Source organism: Macaca nemestrina, chromosome 15, assembly GCF_043159975.1.
Source record: "Macaca nemestrina isolate mMacNem1 chromosome 15, mMacNem.hap1, whole genome shotgun sequence".
NCBI lineage: Eukaryota > Metazoa > Chordata > Mammalia > Primates > Cercopithecidae > Macaca > Macaca nemestrina.
The window spans coordinates 51,725,404-51,744,619 of record NC_092139.1 but is presented as its reverse complement, the minus strand read 5'-3'; the positions used below and the strand labels follow the sequence as shown (position 1 = coordinate 51,744,619).

Genomic DNA, 19,216 nt, shown 5'->3' with positions numbered 1-19,216 from the left:
TCCTGCACCTGCCCCTGGGCGGCGGCCAGGGCGCCTCAGCGCGTACTCCTGCCTGCAGGGTAGCTGCTGCGCAGGGGCGGCGGGTTCCCAGAGTGGGCTCTGTCCACCCGGTGGCCCCGCCTGATGCCGAGTGCTGCCTCTGGAACTGCGGAAAAGGCACTGGCATCGCTGCCTTCCGCCAGCAGCCCATTCTGTGCGCCAGGCCTGTAGAATAACGAAGGCCGTCGGAGTTCCCGAGGTCGGAAAGGAAGCCCCCGCGCTCTCAGAAATTTCACCCTCTGAAACGCAGTTCCTGGCGCCGCGGTTCTGAGAGTTCACCCCCCATGCTTATGTCCTGGATATGGGCGGCAGCTTGACATATAGTGGGCCTCTCCCAACACGAGCGGTTCCCAGTGTCTGTTAGACAGGAGACTTGTGTACGGCACTTTAGATCTGTCATCTTTCCAATCTTGAATTAAGTTGATGGGTAAAAGGGTTCAACTACCGATTTCTCGAGCCCCCTTACCCCAGTGGATTGGAGTGTTTGCTCCCATCTATGGTCGCTTTTCAGGGCCCCCTCGAACATTGTGGACGCCCACCTGCGCTTTCGGGCAGAACTTCCATGATGGTCTGCTCAAAGGTATCAGCTACCCACCAAGATTTAGGAATCCCATTCCACTGACTCAGCCAGCTGGAGCTAGTGGGTGGCGGTTTATGATCACTTGACCCCACTTTCTAGCCTGGTGAGCCGCAGTGCGACGCTGTGCACCCCCAGATCCCCGGTATAGGTGGTAATTCCAGGGTTCTCCGGTGCCCTCCTGCCACCCAGACCGGGAGTAGAGGGTGGGGAGGGAGAGCCTGGGCTTTGCTGTGGATTGAGAAAGCAATCCTCTTTTTCCTGGGAGAGGCCACCCCTCCCCTATGCACATTGCATATTCCCAGGGTTTGACTCCGGGGTGGGCTGAAGCGCATTTGGTTATGAATTGAGGTTTGAGGCTTCAGCTGGGATCCAAAGGAAAGACCTCTTTAAAAAAGAAGTGCCGATACTGTGCGGTCCGGTAGCCTAGCGGTAAGTGTGAGGGTGACGTTCAAAGTCAACTGGCCTGAGGCTCTTCTGGGCCAGGTGGGGTTAAATGGGAGGGAACAATTTGCCTGAGGCTGGTAGCTCTGCCCTTCGGGAAATTCTACAAAGTGTCCCACTTGCATATTTATCACCAGGCTGAAAGGACAATTGCAACGTTGTTTTGGGAGCCTCTGCAGCTAGTTTGCCCCTCTGTCCCCCAATTGCCCAAATTCCCCTGGAGAGAAAGTGACAGATTCTCATCCAGTCTCTTAACCAACATTTTAGGCAATCTTTTCTGCCTCAGGCACACAGGGCCGTTGGAATCCTGGATTAAAGGAAGACGTAAACCAATCTGATTTCCTAGATTAGTTGCCTGTTCTCTGGGGGAAGTGGGGCAGAGAGGCACAATTCACTCCTGAACCGTTAAAAGTCTTCTTTCCATAGTTTCCAGGGGAGTTTTTATTTACTGGGGATGTTTAGCTTCCTTCTTTCTGCCTCTACCCTCAAAAAGGAGACATTTTGGTGTTAATATGCGCCAAGCCTCCAGAATTATCATCAGCCGTGGCATTGGCAGTTTTCAAATGACTGAACGAATTGCCTGTATAATTATAAAGTTCTTTCCAAGGCATGCTGAACTCACAGAGTTTCTATAAGAATTAGTTTCTTTTCTTTCTTTTCTTTTCTTTTTCTTTTTTTTTTGAGACAGAGTTTCGCTCTTGTTGTCCAGGCTGGAATGCAATGGCTCGATCTCAGCACACTGCAACCTCTGCCTCCTGGGTTCGAGTGATTCTCCTGCCTTAGCCTTCCAAGTAGCTGGGATTACAGGCATGTGCCACCACCGCCTGCTAATTTTGTAATTTTAGTAGAGATGGGGTTTCTCCGTGTTGGTCAGGCTGGTCTTGAACTCCCGACCTCATGTGATCCACCCACCTCGGCCTCCCAAAGTGCTGGGATTACAGGCGTGAGCTACCGTGTCCAGCCAAGAATTTGTTTCTTAGGCAGTGGGCTCCCGGGACCACAAGAAAGGCAGGTTTGAGCCATTGCCTGGCACAGAGAGGCAACACTCTGCCCATCTAACACCTGGGGTGTGCAAGGCAGCGGGAGGTAAAAATGCTCCCAACCTGGTGTTCCTTCCAGAATCATCTGGTAGTAGCTGTTATTAAGCATGTAAGCGCTGGCTTTGTCACTTCTTAGCTGTGTGACCTTGAGCAAGTGGCTCACCCTCTGGGCCTCAGTTTCCTTATCTGTAAGATGATAATAATGATACCTACTTGATAGCATTGTGAGGATAAATGAGTGGAGGGTAGAACATGGTTTGTGTCCAATAACCATAGATAGTATTTGGGTTAATAGGGAGACACAAACATTATTAACTCTGCTGCAGGACCGTGAACGTGAAACCAGAATTCCAAGCAAAGATGTGACCAGTTTGAGTGGGGAAGGTGTCCTGATGTGGATTTGAAAGCCGGGGAGAAGGGAGGGGGTGGGCCTGAGGGCAGTGTGGGCTGAGTCCCGCAGCTGGAGCATAGAAAGGATGAAGCTGTGGTGGCTGAAGATAGGAAACAGGGCTTGCTGGGGTCCGGGAGAGAGTTGGCGGTAAAGAGCTAGAAATGTAACCAGGACAGGGTGAGATGGTGAAGGGGCCAAGCCAAGAAGTGTGGGTGCTCCTGCTGGGCAGAGGAGAAGCTCTGGATGATGTCAGAAGGAAAATCCCAATCGTGTTCCTCTTTTTTTTTTTTTTTGAGAGAGAGTCTCGCTCTGTCGCCCAGAGCTGGAGCACAGTGGCACAATCTCAGCTCACTGCAAACTCCGCCTCCTGGGTTCAAGCAATTCTCCTGCCTCAGCCTCCCGATTAGCTGGGATTACAGGCACCTACCCCAAAGCCTGGCTAATTTTTGTATTTTTAATAGAGACGGAGTTTTGCCATGTTTTCCGGGCTGGTCTTGAACTCCTGACCTCAGGTGATCCGCCCACCTCGGCCTCCCAAAGTGCTGGAATTACAGGTGTGAACCATCACACCCGGCCGGCCAGTCGGGCCCCTCTTAAAGGCTGTGGTCATGGATACATTATCTCCTCTGGGCCTGAGTTCCTTGATCTGTAAAGTGGAGGACTCAAACAATCAGCCTCCTACAAGAGTTGCATAGATTAATGAGATAGTGAGTGTAAAGTGTTTAGCTTTCTGCGTATGTGTAAACTGCCCAAGAGGAAGTTAGCTGACAGTGACATACAGCAAGTTTTAATGCCCAACATTTTGTTGGCTGCAGTAAGGACACGGATCGTGTTGATGGGTGGATCTGGAAAAGGAGTCCGAGGCGCAGGTTAAGAAATGTGGCTGGCCTTTCCCAGCCCATCTGCCTTTTGACGGTGTGCCTCAGGGCAGATTGTGAAATTGTCTCTTTACTACTGAGAATTCTGTAATTTGCCAAACAAATAGGGGTGAGAAGATGACTTACATTCCACAGAGTGTGCACGGCAGGTCCCTTTTGTGCTGGATCCATCTGCCGGTCTCCAGCTGCAGGGTGGAGAAACCCAGGAAATACTAATCACCGTTGTCTTGTGGAGGCTTATTAGAAACGAAGTAACTCTGAAGTTAACCCAGTTGACTGATAGTATTCATTCGTGATTCTCTGGCTGGTAGGACCCAGGTCCCAGTATGGAGTACCAAGGGAATTTGTCCTCTCACCCTGTCCTATTCTGTTCTTTCTTTTTGCCTTCTTCCATGGGTTCTTCAAAATAAAGTAAGTTTAGATTCTTTCAAAAGTATTCTTGGCCTTTTACTCAGCTCTCTAACGAGTCTTGTAGTGGTGCAGATGTGTTTATGGAGTAGTCCCCATACCCCCATCACTTTGTATTATTTAGAATCTCAAAGGCGCAGCGGTGCGTATCTGCCACCCAGCCCCAACAGCCCCATGGCCATTCCTGCCCAGGCACACCCCCATCCCTTGCCCCACACATGATTTTGAAGCAAATCTAGGACATCATACCATTTCAACTGCAAATCATTCAGAATGTGCGTTTAGTGGATAAAAACCAAAATTCATGATCACACCCACATTACCAATTGTGTTCACGTTACTAATTGTCTCATAAATTCTTACTTTTCCCCTCTAGTTTGCTTAATCAGGTCCACATAATGTCTACACGTTGTAATTGATTGGCATGTCTTTTGAGCCTCTTTTAATTTCATACATTTTCCCTCCATCAAGTTAATTGTTGAAGAAATGGGTGATTTGTTTTGTAGAGTTCCCAACAGTCTGGATTTTGCTGAGCACATCACCATGTGCCTAACATTCCTCAGTCCCCTAGGTTTTCTCTAAACGAGTAGTTGGATCTGCAGCTGCAGCATCCAGTATCACATGTGACTATCACAGCCGTAGTCAATTAAGAATGAACAATTAGACCAGGTGCCGTGGTTCATGCCTGTAATCCCAGCACTTTGGGAGGCCGAGGCAGGTGGATCACCTGAGGTCAGGAGTTCGAGACCAGCCTGGCCAACATGGTGAAACCCTGACTCTATTAAATAAATACAAAAAAAAATTAATGGGGCTTGTCCCTGTAATTCCAGCTACTCGGGATGCTGAGGCAGGAGAATTGCTTGAACCCGGAAGGCAGAGGTTGCAGTGAGCCAAGATTGCACCACTGCACTCCAGCCTGGACAACAGAGCCAGACCCCATCTCAAAATAACAATTAAGTTCCTCATTTCCACGAGTGACATTTTAAGTGCTCAGTAGCCACGTGTGACTAGTGGCCAATGTACTGGACAGTAGAGAATATAATTTTTCTGTCACCACAGAAAGTTCTATTGGACAATGCAACTCTCCCCACTTGGTCAGCTCTATTCTATTTCAGCTAGAATATGTCACAGTGGGAGGCATCTGTCTTCATCAGAGGCGCTGAATATTTGGTTATCTCTCTTTTTCTGATGTTAGCAGTTGATGCTCAGGACCTAAATATTTTGGCTTATTAGGTGTTCTAAAACAGCAGTAATCTAATTCTGTCCTCTGTTTATTAACTGATGTATTTCTATAGAGACACACTTTGCCTCATCTACTGCTTGGTTTCCCAGTGGCACAGTTCATTTATGAAAGGCAGAATAATGCTGGATTCACTTTATTTACCTTTATAAATGAAGATAATCAGTCGTTAACCAGAATTCTCCATTGATGGCTAATTAGTTCTTTCTTTTCTTTCTCTTTCTTTATTTTTCCTTCTGAGACAGGGCCTTACTATGTTGTCTAGGCTGGTCTCAAACTCCTGGGCAGAAGCGATCCTCCTGTCTCAGCCTCCCAAAGTGCTAGGACTGTAGGCACACGCCACTGAGCCTGGCTCTCAATCTGTTATTTCATTCATTTTGTTGTGAATTATGGATTTAAGCCATTTTTAAAAACCAATTCATTTGATATTTGGAAGGGAATATAAGCGCCATCTCTGACTCCTTTCCTCCTATTTTTTGTCTCCCAAGACAGCCTTGAATACTCCTCCTGCTGTCCCCATTGTAACCTGCTGCCCATTTTCTTGGCTGCACATTTGGCCAACGGACTTCTCTTTTCCACTCCAGACCCATTGGAGCCAGGGAACACTTCCTACTGGGCTCGCACTCCCCAGCAACCAGTGCAGTAGTGCCTGGGTCACAGAAGGACATAAGTCAACATAGAACAAGAATATAGGCGGGGGAAGAAGTCAACAGTCCCTAGACATGAGTGATAGCATTTGAAGGAAAACATAGAAAGCAGGAAGAAAAGGGATACTGGAAAAATGCTTGGAATGGATTTTTGATGAAGGTTAAATTAATTAAAAGGGGGAAAAGGAGGAATATGAGAGCAATGTGTATTAATTACCTGGTTTTAAACTTGAATATAGATGAAGTAGGTTTTTATTGTTGGAAAGGACTACATAGGCTTAGTTATGAACATCAGAATCCACTATAGCTAGTTTAAGCAGAGAAAGGTATTAAATGGACTAAAGAAAGAGCAAGCTGAGCTCTTACGAATGACTCAGAGCCACAGAGCAGAACTGGGGCCACCTAGGAGCTGCGGCTGCTGCCCAATCAGGAAGCTGCCACCTCGACGGCTGCCATTGCAGAGTGTAAAACACTTGCCTCTTGCCTGTCTCTGCCCAGTTAACTCGGGGCTGAATTCAGATCTCCTGGTAGTGCATGTAATTGGTAGAACCCAAGTTACTTCCCAAATCCTCATGGCAAAGGAGTCAGGGAAGTGTCGTTTTCACTTCTCTAGCTTCTGCAGTACAGGAAGGCCCACCAAAAGGAGTTGGGATAGATACTGAGTCCTTCCACAGGATCGACTACAGGAACCTTTAAAGCATGTATGGCCCCAAATCTCCTTACTTTCAGGGTGAGAAAAATTAAGTCCAGCAAGTTTTTGTTGAGTTCCTCAAAGTTGTTAGTGGCAAAACTCAACCCAAGGATCTTTAACTTTTCAGCATTGTTCCATTGCATTATGGGACAACCGCACTGTCCAGTATGTCAGCCGTAGTCAACATGTGGCTTTGATGCTTTAGCCCTTAGTGTTGATAGTCTGACATTAAGGACTCATGATGACATGAGACAAACAATGGGGTTCATGCCCCCTCCTCCTGCCCCACAGACCTGTGGGCCTGTCCTGAGGGAACTGTAGGCACAAGTTTTGCAGATGACAACCACATTCAAAATTCTCAGGGTGGGCCACTACAAGTCATGTGGCCGTGGACAAGTCATTTCTCTTTGGGCCTCAGTTTCTTCTTTGGGTTTATAAAGATATATATTCCCTTCATCTTCTCTGCATTTGAGAAGGCTCTCCATTCTACCATGTAGGGGAGTTGTGAAGTCTAAGGAAACGGTACATAGGACCAGGAGGGGAATCTGAATGCCAAACGAATTGGGGAAATATGCTTAGCACGCTTTTAGCATTCAAGCATCGCCACGTGTCGGTGGAAATCTTGTCCAAATGGCCACCAGAAGGTAGCCTTGGACTCAGAATGTCCTCCTACAGGAAACAGGACCATTAACTAAATGAACTTGTCTGCTAGAAACATCAACAGAAAATGAAGGTTGTTCTTTTTTTTGTCGTTGTTTTCACCTTTCGAAGTTTGACAGGTGAATGATCTGAGCCAGCTTTGAAGTTGGTCAGAGGGCCAGCTGAAGGCCCTGACTCCCTGGATGCTCCTGCAGTTTTCAGCAGTGCAGAGACAATGATTGGTTTGTTTTGCCGCCGAGTCCTGTTTTCTAGAAGAACTTGAGGAGAATTTTACACATTTTTTTGAAATGAAAGCTGAGATCCTGCAGAAAACAGGACAGTGCTCAGAAAAGCGCCAGGCCATGGGGTTGGAGAGCTGTTCATTCTCTCTTCATCTTCGTGACCTGAATTAATTTCAAGACCTATGTCATTTTCCTCCCTCTATGGTAGTTTCCCTACCTCATTAATAAGCCTTTTACAAAGTGTTAATTTTGGATTAAGGGTGAGACAATTAAGCTTTGCCAGAAGGTAGCATGGTGTAAAAACCACCCCTGGCAGGCCGGGAGCAGTACCCTATAATTAAATATATTAATAATTTCTGTATTAAAACATATGAATATTGACATTAAATGGGATAAAGTCTGCAAATATTTTTACATCAGCTCAGGTCAGATTTCACTGTCACTGGAGATAGGAGAGAATGTTGGTTGTCAGAGCTTTTTGTCATACATTTTATTTTATTTATTTTATTTTATTTTATTTTATTTTTTGAGACAGGGTCTCTCTCTGTCACTCGGGCTGGAGTGCAGTGGTGCTCTCTCGGCTCAAGCAACCTTCCCACCTCAGCCTCCTGAGTAGCTGGGATTACAGGTGTGCGCCACCACGCCCAGCTAATTTTCGTATTTTGGTAGAGTCCGGGTTTCACCATGTTGGCCAGGCTGATCTTGAACTCCTGACCTCAAGTGATCCTCCTGCCTCCACCTCTCAAAGTGCTGGGTTTACAGGCATGAGCCACTATACCCAGCTGTTTTTCAGAGCTTTTCTCAAAGTGCTGGGTTTACAGGCATGAGCCACTACACCCAGCTGTTTTTCAGAGCTTTTTGAATTACAGAGTTGCAGATGAAGGACTGGGGGCTAGTGGCTCCCTTTTTAGTTTAGGTTTTTTTTTTTTTTTTAGTTCCCCTTTTCTTCCATCAAAGAGAGAAAAATTCAAAAGCAAATTGAGAAACATATTTTTTTGTTTTGTTTTTTTGAGACAGAGTCTTGCTCTATGGCTGAGGCTGGAATGCAGTGGCATGATCTCGGCTCACTGCAACCTCTGCCTCCTGGGTTCAAGTGATTCTCATGCCTCAACCTCCTGAGTAGTTGGGACTATAGGCATGCACCACCACACCCAGCTAATTTTTGTATTTTTAATAGAGACAGAGTTTCACCATGTTGGCCAGGCTGGTCTCGAACTCCTGAACTTAAGTGATCCACCTGCCTCAGCCTCCCAAAGTGCTGGGATTACAGGCATGAGCCACCATGCCTGGCCGAGAAACAAGAAATTTTGACCAATTACCTTTTGTTTAGGACCACAGGATTTTGGAGTTGGTCTAACTATAATGGGACTTACAACGTACCAGGTCCTTTTTAAGTAGCTTTTAAAATTTAATTTCTTCATTTCTTTTTCTTTTTTTTTTTTTTTTTTTTGAGATGGAGTCTCACTCTGTCACCGGGGCTGGAGTAAAATGGCACAGCCTCTGCTCACTGCAACCTGCACCTCCCGGGTTCAAGCGATTCTCCTGTCTCAGCCTCCCGAGTAGTTGGGATTACAGGTGCCTACCACCATGCCTGGCTAATTTTTGTATTTTTAGTAGAGATGGGTTTTGCCATGTTGGTCAGGCTGGTCTTGAACTCCTGACCTCAGATGATCCACCCGACTTGGCCTCCCAAAGTACTGGGATTATAGGCATGAGCCACTGTGCTCTGCCAATTTCTTCATTTATTTCTACGAGGTAATTATTATTATTATTATTGTTATATTTATTTATTTTGAGACAGAGTTTTGGTCTTGTTGCCCAGGCTGGAGTGCAACGACATGGTCTCAGCTCACTGCAACCTCCACCTCCCGGGTTCAAATGATTCTCTTGTCTCAGCCTCCCGAGTAGCTGGGATTACAGGCGCATGCCACCACGCCCGGCTAATTTTTGTATTTTTGGTAGAGACGGGGTTTCATCATATTGGTCAGACTGGTCTTGAACTCCTGACCTCAGGTGATCCACCCACCTCGGCCTCCCAAAGTGCTGGGGTTACAGGCATAAACCACCTCACCCAGCCACAGAAATATTATTATTCACATTTTACAGGTGATGAAATTAAGGCTTAGAGAAGTTAGGTAACTTGCCTACAACTAAGTTAGGTAACTTGCCACAAACTAAGTGGTGGGGCAGGAATTGAAGGAATTTAGGAAACTGGAAAACAGACCCTGCTCTTATCTTCTTATACTGCTGAAGAGATCATCTAATATAATTTTATTGTTTTACATGTGGGGAAATTGTGACATAGTAATGTTAAATGACATTCCATATCACACCCCTAGCCAGATCTAGGGTTTTTTTCAATCCTTCAGATTTATTGTCTCTCTGTTCCACTATTGTTTTGTAACTAACATGACTAAGATGTAATTAAGTTTAGTTTACTACTTGTAGAGGAACAAAGTAAGACTGATTAACTCTTTTTTAACTTTTAGGAGGTAGTGTTAGGTGTAAACCTATGTAAACATAATAAAGGTGCTCCAGTGAGCAGAGCCGTGATCCTGATCCAGGCAGGGTCAACTGGTCCTCTGGCCCATGAGACATCAGTCCAGGAGTCAGATATGTCTTCTGTACCATGCAGTCCTGGGAGAGACACTTAGAAATGTGGCAGGTCTGGCATCTGGAGAGAATGATACGTTTATTACTGTTCCAGTTAACCTATTTCTGCTCCACAAGTGACTCCAAATTTAATAGCTGAAATAATGTAATATTGTATTATCCATCTCTGTGGGATAACTGGGCTCAGCAGGGCGGTCCTTGCCTTGTGGCTGCAGTCAGATGGCGGCTGAAACTGGAGTCTTCTGAGGGTTTGACTGGGATGGACATCCACAGGGGCTCACTCACATGGCTGGCAGGTGACACTTGAACTGCTTCTAGCCTCTTACCTTTGTCCAGTGCATTAATTGTAAGGTTCTGCCATCATTTTTTTTTTTTTTTTTTTTTTTTGAGACGGAGTCTCGCTCTGTCGCCCAGGCTGGAGTGCAGTGGCCGGATCTCAGCTCACTGCAAGCTCCGCCTCCCGGGTTTACGCCATTCTCCTGCCTCAGCCTCCCGAGTAGCTGGGACTACAGGCGCCCGCCACCTCGCCCGGCTAGTTTTTTGTATTTCTTAATAGAGACGGGGTTTCACCGTGTTAGCCAGGATGTTCTCGATCTCCTGACCTCGTGATCTGCCCGACTCGGCCTCCCAAAGTGCTGGGATTACAGGCTTGAGCCACCGCGCCCGGCCTTTTTTTTTCTTTTGAGGTGGAGTTTTGCTCTTATTGCCCAGGCTGGAGTGCAATGGCACAATCTCGGCTCACTGCAACCTCTGCCTCCCAAGTTCAAGCGATTCTCCTGCCTCAGACTCCTGAATAGCTGGGATTACAGGCATGCACTACTGTGCCTGGCTAATTTTGTACTTTTAGTAGAGATGGGATTTCTCCATGTTGGCCAGGCTGGTCTCAAACTTCTGACCTCAGGTGATCCACCTGCCTCAGCCTCCCAAAGTGCTGGGATTACAAGCTTGAGCCACTGTGCCCGGCCCTCTGCCATCATTTTTTAACAAGTTCCTGTTGATAGACATATATTTGGTTTCCAGTCCTTTGCTATTACAAACCAAATTTCAAGGCACAAGCCACATTTAATATACTTTTGGGGATAAATTTCATGTTTAGGAATTTACAAAGATCCCTTCCTTTCTGAGAAGTGAAATAGTCTGGCAGAAGCTGGCTTTGTCAGCCATGATTTTTTGCCATTAAGTAACATTACATCTTTTTCAACAAGGCTCCTGAAGACTTTTGAGTGTAATTTGTTAATATCTGATGTCTGGATTGGTCATAAGGGTGGTAAGCAGCACTTAATGGATTGGAGGGTGTGCCACAGGGTGAATTCCCTACATGAGCCACTTCTTGGTGATTCAGTTTTCCATGCTGTGAAATGGGGAGAAATGAAAAAATTGCCTTTGCTGAGGGGTATGTGGAGAATTTTCATTTTTGCTCCAAGAAAACCAGAGGAAAGGTCCCCTTGAGAATTAGGTGTGCCCTGAGTCTCCAACCCCTTCTCTCCATTCCCATTTTCTCCCCTGTTTTATAAAGCTTCCTGGAGAGTCACGGTGGCTCATGCCTGTAATCCCAGCACTTTGGAAGGCTGAGGCAGGAGGATCCCTTGAGGATAGGAGTTGAAGACCAGCCTGGGAAACATAGTGAGATTTCATCTCTAAAAAAGGTTAAAAACAAACAAAACTAAATAAAGTGCTTTCTATGTCTTGGTCAGATGATCTACTGGCCCCCTACTCCCTTAAACTGTCACTGATCTCCCTATCCTGTGCCCTTTAAGATCTTATTCTTTTCAAACAAAATAATGCCTGTGATTTGAGATTTTCACTCTAGACTGCAATAGAAGACATCTGTATGGCATTCAGAGCATTTTAAAAATAGAAATTTATCAAAAAGATTAAACAAGAGTTCATGTTTGAATTGTGGTTGGTGAGTCCTTAGGGACATTCTACAAGACTTTCAAAAGACAGTTGCAGGTTTTTACTAATTTTAATTGGAATTACCAGGGTAATTGTTTTTGTTCTATTTCATTAGCCCCTCACTACCACTCACATGTCCTTGTGCGCACTTGGTCTTTAGAAGTTCAAAGTACTTAGTGGAGCATATTTAGTCTTTTCAAATCCCTCCAAGGGTGGCTGTGAGCAGGATGAGGTCTGTCGGACAAGGAGGAGAACGTGATCTGCCTGGGTGATAGGAAAGCCTTGGGCAGAGGTGGGCAGCTGCAGTTCTGGGGAGTGAGGCAGTTGATGAGGATCCAGGACTCAACTGGGTCATTGAACTCAGCCGCTGTGATGGTCCCCTTTGTCTTCCAATGGCTCCCTCTTGCCCTTTGACTACATTCCAGCTCCAGTAGGGCCCTCAAGGTGGACTCCTAAGGGGATCTTGCTCTTCTCAGCTACCACTGCTTTCTTCATTAACTGCTCTCCCAGGCTCAGGCTAGCCATGCTGAACCACACACAGTTCCCTCTTTCCCACCATCCTCTTCTGGAATGTTCTTTGCTGTGCGCCCCTTTTCCTCCTCATGTTTGCCTGGCTAAGGAGCTCACTTCCTCTGGAAACATCTTCCCTGGTGCTGCAGGTCCAGAGTAGGTGCCCCCTTGGACCCCTGGGCCTCTCAGATGTCAATGGCTGTTGACTTGCCTGCACCCGCACTAGACTCGGCAGCTTCCTAGGGACTGGGGATTAAACCATCTCTAACTGTATTGCCTCCAGCTGTAAGCACAGGGCTTGTCACGGATCAGGGACTTCTCAGTGTTAGCTGGGGCAAATTAAGCTCCAAGCAAAGGAAAATGAACTGGTGGAAAAGGCTGACTGGAATACCCTGTTCTGGGGTCTTGTGCCTCCCTTGAGACTCTGCATCCTGCCACCTGCTCCCAGCTGCCGGTCAGCACATACTGATTGTGCACTGGCCCTAGACTAGGCTTGGAGCAGGGGGTAGGGAGGCAGGAATGGGACTGAATGCTTGCCGACCATCCTCAAGGTGTTGAGTTGAGAAAACCAGATGAACTGTGTGCATAGTGAATCTTGGGAATGAGATGGAATATAGCATGACTTCTCAGGGCTAGTGTGGCATGTGCGCCAGCTGCAGTGGCATCTCCTGGGCTCTGGTTAGAAATGCAGCACATCAGACCCTACCAGACCTCCTGAATCAGAACTTGCATTTTAACAAGACCCCAGGGGAGGCATAGGTATGCTGGAGTCTGAGAGGCACTGGTTTACGTGGGACAGTGAGCAGTTTAGTCATGGGCTGCAGTATTTGGAGAAGGCTGCGTTGGCAAGGGAGCAACTGAGCTCCCTTGAGTCTTGGGAGGGCAATACCCAGGGTGGATGAAAGAGGAGAGTATTTGAAGCTGGGAGAGCATGGAGCCAGGAAAGAACCAGTCTTCTTGCTAGTGATGAATTTTGGCAGAGCAATGGGATCCATCTTCTAAAGGGTCTGATTTGGTAACATTCACGTCACATGTTCAAAAGTTACCAAATCAGATACTAAAATTGAACACATCATTTTTATCACACAGATGTAGATTCTATGTTCTTCCTCAGCAGTAGCAAAGGTGGTGGAAAGCACTCAGCAGGGAGCCCAGACCCAGGTCTGGCTGTGTTTGCTTTGTGTAACAAAGTTGTGGAGTCCTGACCAAGTCACTTTACAAACTGATAATTTTATGCGTTTATGATTTTGTGGGTCAAGACAAAAGCTATAGGCATGGCTCTGCTAGGCAGTTCTACTCTGAGTAGCATTAGCGGAGGCCACTCATTCAGCTGGTGGCAGCCCTGAGTTGGGCTGGAGAGTCCAGTGAGGCTTTATTCATATCTGGCTGCTCCGTGCTCCCCCATGTGGCCTTTGGCTGTCCACATGGCTAGCATGGGCGTCCTCACAGCATGGTAGCCTCAGACTTCTTATGTGGCAGCTGGCTTACAAGAGGGAAGAAGTGGAAGCTGCAGGGTCTCTTAAAACCTGGAACGGACACATCTTCATTGCATTCTATTGATCCAACTGGTCATAAGCCCTACCCAGATTCAAGGAGAGGGAAAACAGTCTCCATCTCTTGGTAAATGGAGCAGGATGCAGGCACAAGGAGGACAGAATTGAGTGTGGCTCTCTTTGGGTACTGTCTGTAATATAACATACCAGGCTCCATGACGTCGTCAGGACCCAGACTCCTTTCTTCTCCTCCATCCTCAGCACGCACTTCCACCTCATGGGCCAAGGTGGCTATTGGCGCTGTAGTCAGCAGGAAGGAGCGAAGGAGGAAGAGGGCACCATTTGTTCCCCTTCAAGGAGATTTCTATTTCATTGGCCAGGTAGTCCATGGCCATGCTGTCTTAGTCCATTTTGCGTTGCCATAAAGAATACCTGGGACTGGCTAATTTATAGAGAAGAGGTTTATGGCTCATGGTTCTGCAGGCTGTACAAGAAGCATAGTGCTGGTGTCTTCTTCTGGTGAGGCCCTCAGGAAGCTTCCACTCATAGAAGGCAGAAGGGGAATAGGTGTGTCACATGGTGGAGGAAGCAAGAGAGAGGGGAGGAAGTGCCAGGCTCTTTTCTTTTTTTTGAGATGGAGTTTCGCTCTTGCTGCCCAGACTGGAGTGCAATGGCGCAATCTTGGCTCACTGCAACCTCTGCCTCCTAGGTTCAAGTGATTCTCCTGCCTCAGCTTCCCGAGTAGCTGGAATTACAGGCATGCGCCACCACGCCCGGCTAATTTTGTATTTTTAGTAGGGACGGGGTTTCTCCATGTTGGTCAGGCTGATCTCAAATTCCCAACCTCAGGTGATCTACCCACATCAGCCTCCCAAAGTGCTGGGATTACAGGCAGGAGACACCACGCCTGGCCGCCAGGCTTTTTTAAACAGCCAGCTCTCCCATGAACTGATGAGAATAAGAGCTCACTCTTTACTACCGGGGCGGCACCAGGTCATTCATAAGGGATCTGCCCCTGTAACCGCCCACCAGGCCCCACTTCCAACACTGGGGATCACATTTCAACACGACATTTGGAGGGGCCTAACATCCATACCCCATCATATGCCTATAGGATGCTGTAAGACAGTATGCCCAGCTAGAAGTCAGAGGTTTGTTCTAAGGAAGAAGGGGAGAATTAAAAGTGGGAGGAACTGGCCGGGGCACTGTGACTCATGCCTGTAATCCCAGCACTTCGGGATGCTGAGGCAGATGGATCACCTGAGGTCAGGAGTTTGAGACCAGCCTGGCCAACATGGTGAAACCCCGTCTCTACTAAAAATACAAAAATTAGCCAGGCATGGTGGTATGTGCCCCTGTAGTCCCAACTACTTGGAGAGTTGAGGCAAGAGAATTGCTTGAATCCGAGAGGTAGATGTTACAGTGAGCTGAGATCGAGCCACTGTACTCCAGCCTGGGCAACGAAGTGAGACTCCATCTCAAAAAAAAAAAGAGAAAAAAAGTGGGAGGAACCGCCAGTTGTTATTTCACCTTTCCCAAAGCAAAAACCTGCTTGAAAATTTTAGGGGCAGAAGCTGCAGACGGGGCAAGGCTCAAGACACAGGAGGTGGGTCTCTGGAGTGAACCTACTGGATGTGCCTGCTTGCTCGGGGACCCTCACAGCCTCTCTCTGCCCCCAGTTCACCACAGGCACGTGCAGCGACTCGGTGGTTCACAGCTGCGACCTGTGTGGCAAGGGCTTCCGTCTGCAGCGCATGCTGAACCGTCACCTCAAGTGCCACAATCAGGTGAAAAGACACCTGTGCACCTTCTGCGGCAAAGGCTTCAATGACACCTTCGACCTGAAGAGGCACGTCCGCACCCACACAGGTGAGTGGGGAGCACGGGCTTTCTTCTCTGTTTTGTTATTCTGGCCAAGAGCTCCTGTTTCTTCCCCACCAAAGAAGCAGGTCGAGACCATGGAACAATGTTGTGTTTCTCGAAAGATCACAAGATGGGGATCACGAGGTTAGGAGTTCGAGACCAGCCTGACCAACATAGTGAAACCCTGTCTCTACTAAAAATCCAAAAAAAATTAGCTGGGCGTGGTGGTGGGCACCTGTAATCCCAGCTGCTTGGGAGGCTGAGGCAGGAGAATTGCTTGAACCTGGGAGGCGGAGGTTGCAGTGAGCCAAGATCATGCCACTGCACTCCAGCCTGGGTGACGTTGCAAGACTCTGTCTCAAAAAAAGAAAAAAAAAAAGAAAGATCACAAGATGATGGGGGCATTAGGGCCAATCCTTCTGGGTTCACCTCCTGACTCTGCCACCTGCCAACTGTGTCACCTTGGGCCAGGTGAGCCACCTGTGGTAGCCTGCCTTTCACCGCTGCAAAATGGAGATACTGATGTGAGTTCTAGTGAGGCTCAAAACGGATCCCTGGCTGGAAGTATTCTGAGAATCATGATGCATGGCACACACGGGGCCTGCCATAGCTCAGCCCTTTGGTCCTGGCTGCTGGAATGTGGGTCTTGTGGCCCCACAATGAGTATTTTATGCTTCTCTCTTGGGACATAAGCCTGTCTCTGGATAGCATCGTGTTCCTCCTGGGAGACAAAAAGGAGCTCATTGCCTTTAGGAGCGCCGAGCCTTCTGCTGGAGCCTGGCAGGCAATCGCCTTCCTGTCCTTGGACCTGCCTCAGTTTCCTGACTTAGGAAGTGGGAATCCAGGTTCTCCCCAGTTCCAGTTCTTCACAGAGTGCTGGGGGTGCCCTTGGCCTCTGGTCTCGGCCTCACTGCTTCTATCTTAGAAACACCTGGCCTCCATGCTTTCCCACCTGAGCTCCATTGTCCACACCTCTGCCAGAGTGATCCCTCCAGGAGAATTCTAAGGACTCGACTTCCCCAAGAAATCTCCAACTCTGAACAGAACGAAATCCAGACTCCTCATCTCTCATCTTGCTGGGCTTCGTGTAAAGGCCTTTACAATGTGGGTCCTATCTTCAAATCCCCATCCTATCTCAGCCCATCCTAGCCCATCGCGTCCTATCCCATCTCGTCCTATCACAGCCCACCTCAGACCAGCCCATCTCACTCCAATCCATTTCAGCTCATCCTATCCCATCCCATCTTAACCCATTCAACCCTATCCAGGCTACCACCCACCCTCCCAACAGACTTATAGAATTTGCTACCTGCAGGCTGGGTGCAGTGGCTCATTCTCATAATCCTTGCACTTAGGGAGGCCAAGGTGGGAGGATTGCTTGAGGCCAGGAGTTGGAGACCAGCCTGGGCAACATCGAAAGACTCTGTCTGCCCAAGAAAATTTTAAAATTAGCCAAACATGGTGGTGCATGCCTATAGTCCTAGCTACTTGGAAGACTGAGGCTGGAGGATCGCTTGAACGTAGGAGTTTGAGGCTGCAGTGAGCTATAATTGTGCCACTGCACTCCAGCCTGGACAAGAGAGCAAGACCTGGTTTCAAGGAAAAAAAAAAAAAAGGGTTTACTATTTCAGTCCTTGGTATTTTGGTAGGGATGGGAAGACACTTTCCTCCTTCCAGATGGGGCTCCCAGCTACTCAGCCCTCATACAGGTTCCTTCTTAGGCCTCCGCATCCTATTTTCTAGTTCATATCATGCGTGATTGCTCTTAGAGGATTGGTCGTGAGCTGCCTCCCTGGTCTGGAAAGAGTTTCTGCCACCTTAGAGAGTGGCTGGAATCCTAACATATTTCTTTTCTGTTTTCCTTTTTTAAAACTTTTTCTTTTCTTTTCCTTTCTTTTTTTTTTTTTTTTTTTTTTTGAGACAACATCTTTCTCTCTCACCCAGGCTGGAGTGCAGCCACCAACTCCTGGGATCAACTGATCCTCCCACCTCAGCCCCCCTAGTAGCTGGGACTATAGGTGTGTGCCACCACTCCCAGCTAATTTTTTTTTTAATTTTGTACTTTTTGTAGAGATGAGATTTCGTCATGTTGCCCAGGCTGGTCTCAAACTCCTGGGCTCAAGCAATCCACCTGCCTTGGCCTCCCAAAATGCTGGAATTAGAGGCATGAGCCACCACACCCAGCCAAAAACTTTTTCTAAAGAGAACTTTTCATTTCAGTTTAATATACCTCCAGAAAAGTGCACAGATCCTAAGTGTCGACCTCAGTGAATTTAGGAAGTTTTACAAAGTGAACACACTCGTGCAACTAGCAGTCAGACCAAGAAACAGAATATTTCCAGCCACTAGAAGTCACTACCCCTCCCAGTCCACCTCTTTCTCTCCAAGGAAAACCACTGTTGCAAATTCTAACAGCTTAAGTTACTGTTGCCTGTTTTTGAGCTTGATGTAAATGGAATCCCACAGTGTGCTCTTTGGGTCTGGTTATATGGCTTCTTTTCCTAGCACCAGTGAATCAGTAAAAGTGTGACCTCTGTGAGGCTAAGCTGGCCATCGGGTGGGGGTGAGGAGAATGCTTAGGGAGTGGTGGAGGATCCATAGGGCAGTGGGGGGTCTTATAAGAGGCCTAGGGGAAGGTCTTGAGGCTGTCAAGGGACCCATCCAGCAGAAGCAAAGCTGGGCTTTCCTCCTGACCCAGAGGCAGGAAATCGGGGCCACTCCTGAAGTCGCTGGCCATTGGCGGCCCTGGAGGGTGTCTCAGCCCCTCCTTGAGGGTGTCTCAAGGACATCATCTCTGAGGATGTCCTTAGGGCATTCCCTGCCTGGGTGGACTCTGTGGTCAATCCCCCAACCCTGGCTTCTAGGACACAGTGCAAGGGGCCCAGGGAGCATGGCTGGCTGTTGGTACCATCAACTGGAATAAACACTGAGCTGATGGCGTTGCCTCCCCTGTGATTGAGTTAATCCTCCATTGCTGGAGACTAAGGGAAATATTAGGGACTGGCAGCTTCTCAGAGAAGAGTTTACAAGTTGAGGCGATCACATAGTAGTTAAGAACTCCTGATCTGAGTTAACTGACTGTGAGACTTGGTCTAAATTATTCATCTTTCACCTTAGTTTTTCCATCTCTAGAATGGGTGTGATAATTTTAATACTTGCCACTTAAAGTGGTGGTTGTGAGGTTTTAGGGCCAGAATTACATAAACGTGCTTCTTACATTGTAAGTGCTTAGTAAACATTGGCTATTGCTAGTAGTAAAATTGCAACAGTTGGCAGAGGCTTCCTGAGGACCTGATGTGTAACAGGCCCTAGGATTCACCTCGTGCTCATGGAGCTCTCAGCCAACACAGGGAGGAATAACTCAGACATCTGACTGTGAGACAAGGGAAACAGCAGATATGCCAGACAGAAGAAAAAGTGGCTCATGCCAAAGGGAAGTCCTGGGAGGTGCCGTGTTTCTAACTGCATGTCAGGGAGGCTTCTTAGAAAAGGTGGTCTTTCAGCTGGGCCTTGAAGGATGAGCAAGCTTTCTACAGCAGGACGGAAGGAGGAAGGGCGTGGCTGATGAGGAGTGTCTTAGTTTGGGTTGCCCAAGAAGCAGATAC

The 19,216-nt window shown here is 47.6% G+C and overlaps 1 protein-coding gene across 2 annotated transcripts in view; it reads left to right on the top strand.

The window, feature by feature from the left end:
• The window catches only part of LOC105486845 (ovo like zinc finger 2), a 43,403-nt gene that overhangs the window by 2,969 nt on the left and 21,218 nt on the right, over positions 1–19,216 (top strand). For both annotated transcript variants that reach the window (XM_011749921.3, XM_011749917.2), the window contains one exon: positions 15,428–15,617. In XM_011749921.3, the coding sequence (XP_011748223.1) occupies positions 15,428–15,617 (190 nt within the window). The remainder of the gene's footprint in view (positions 1–15,427; positions 15,618–19,216) is intronic.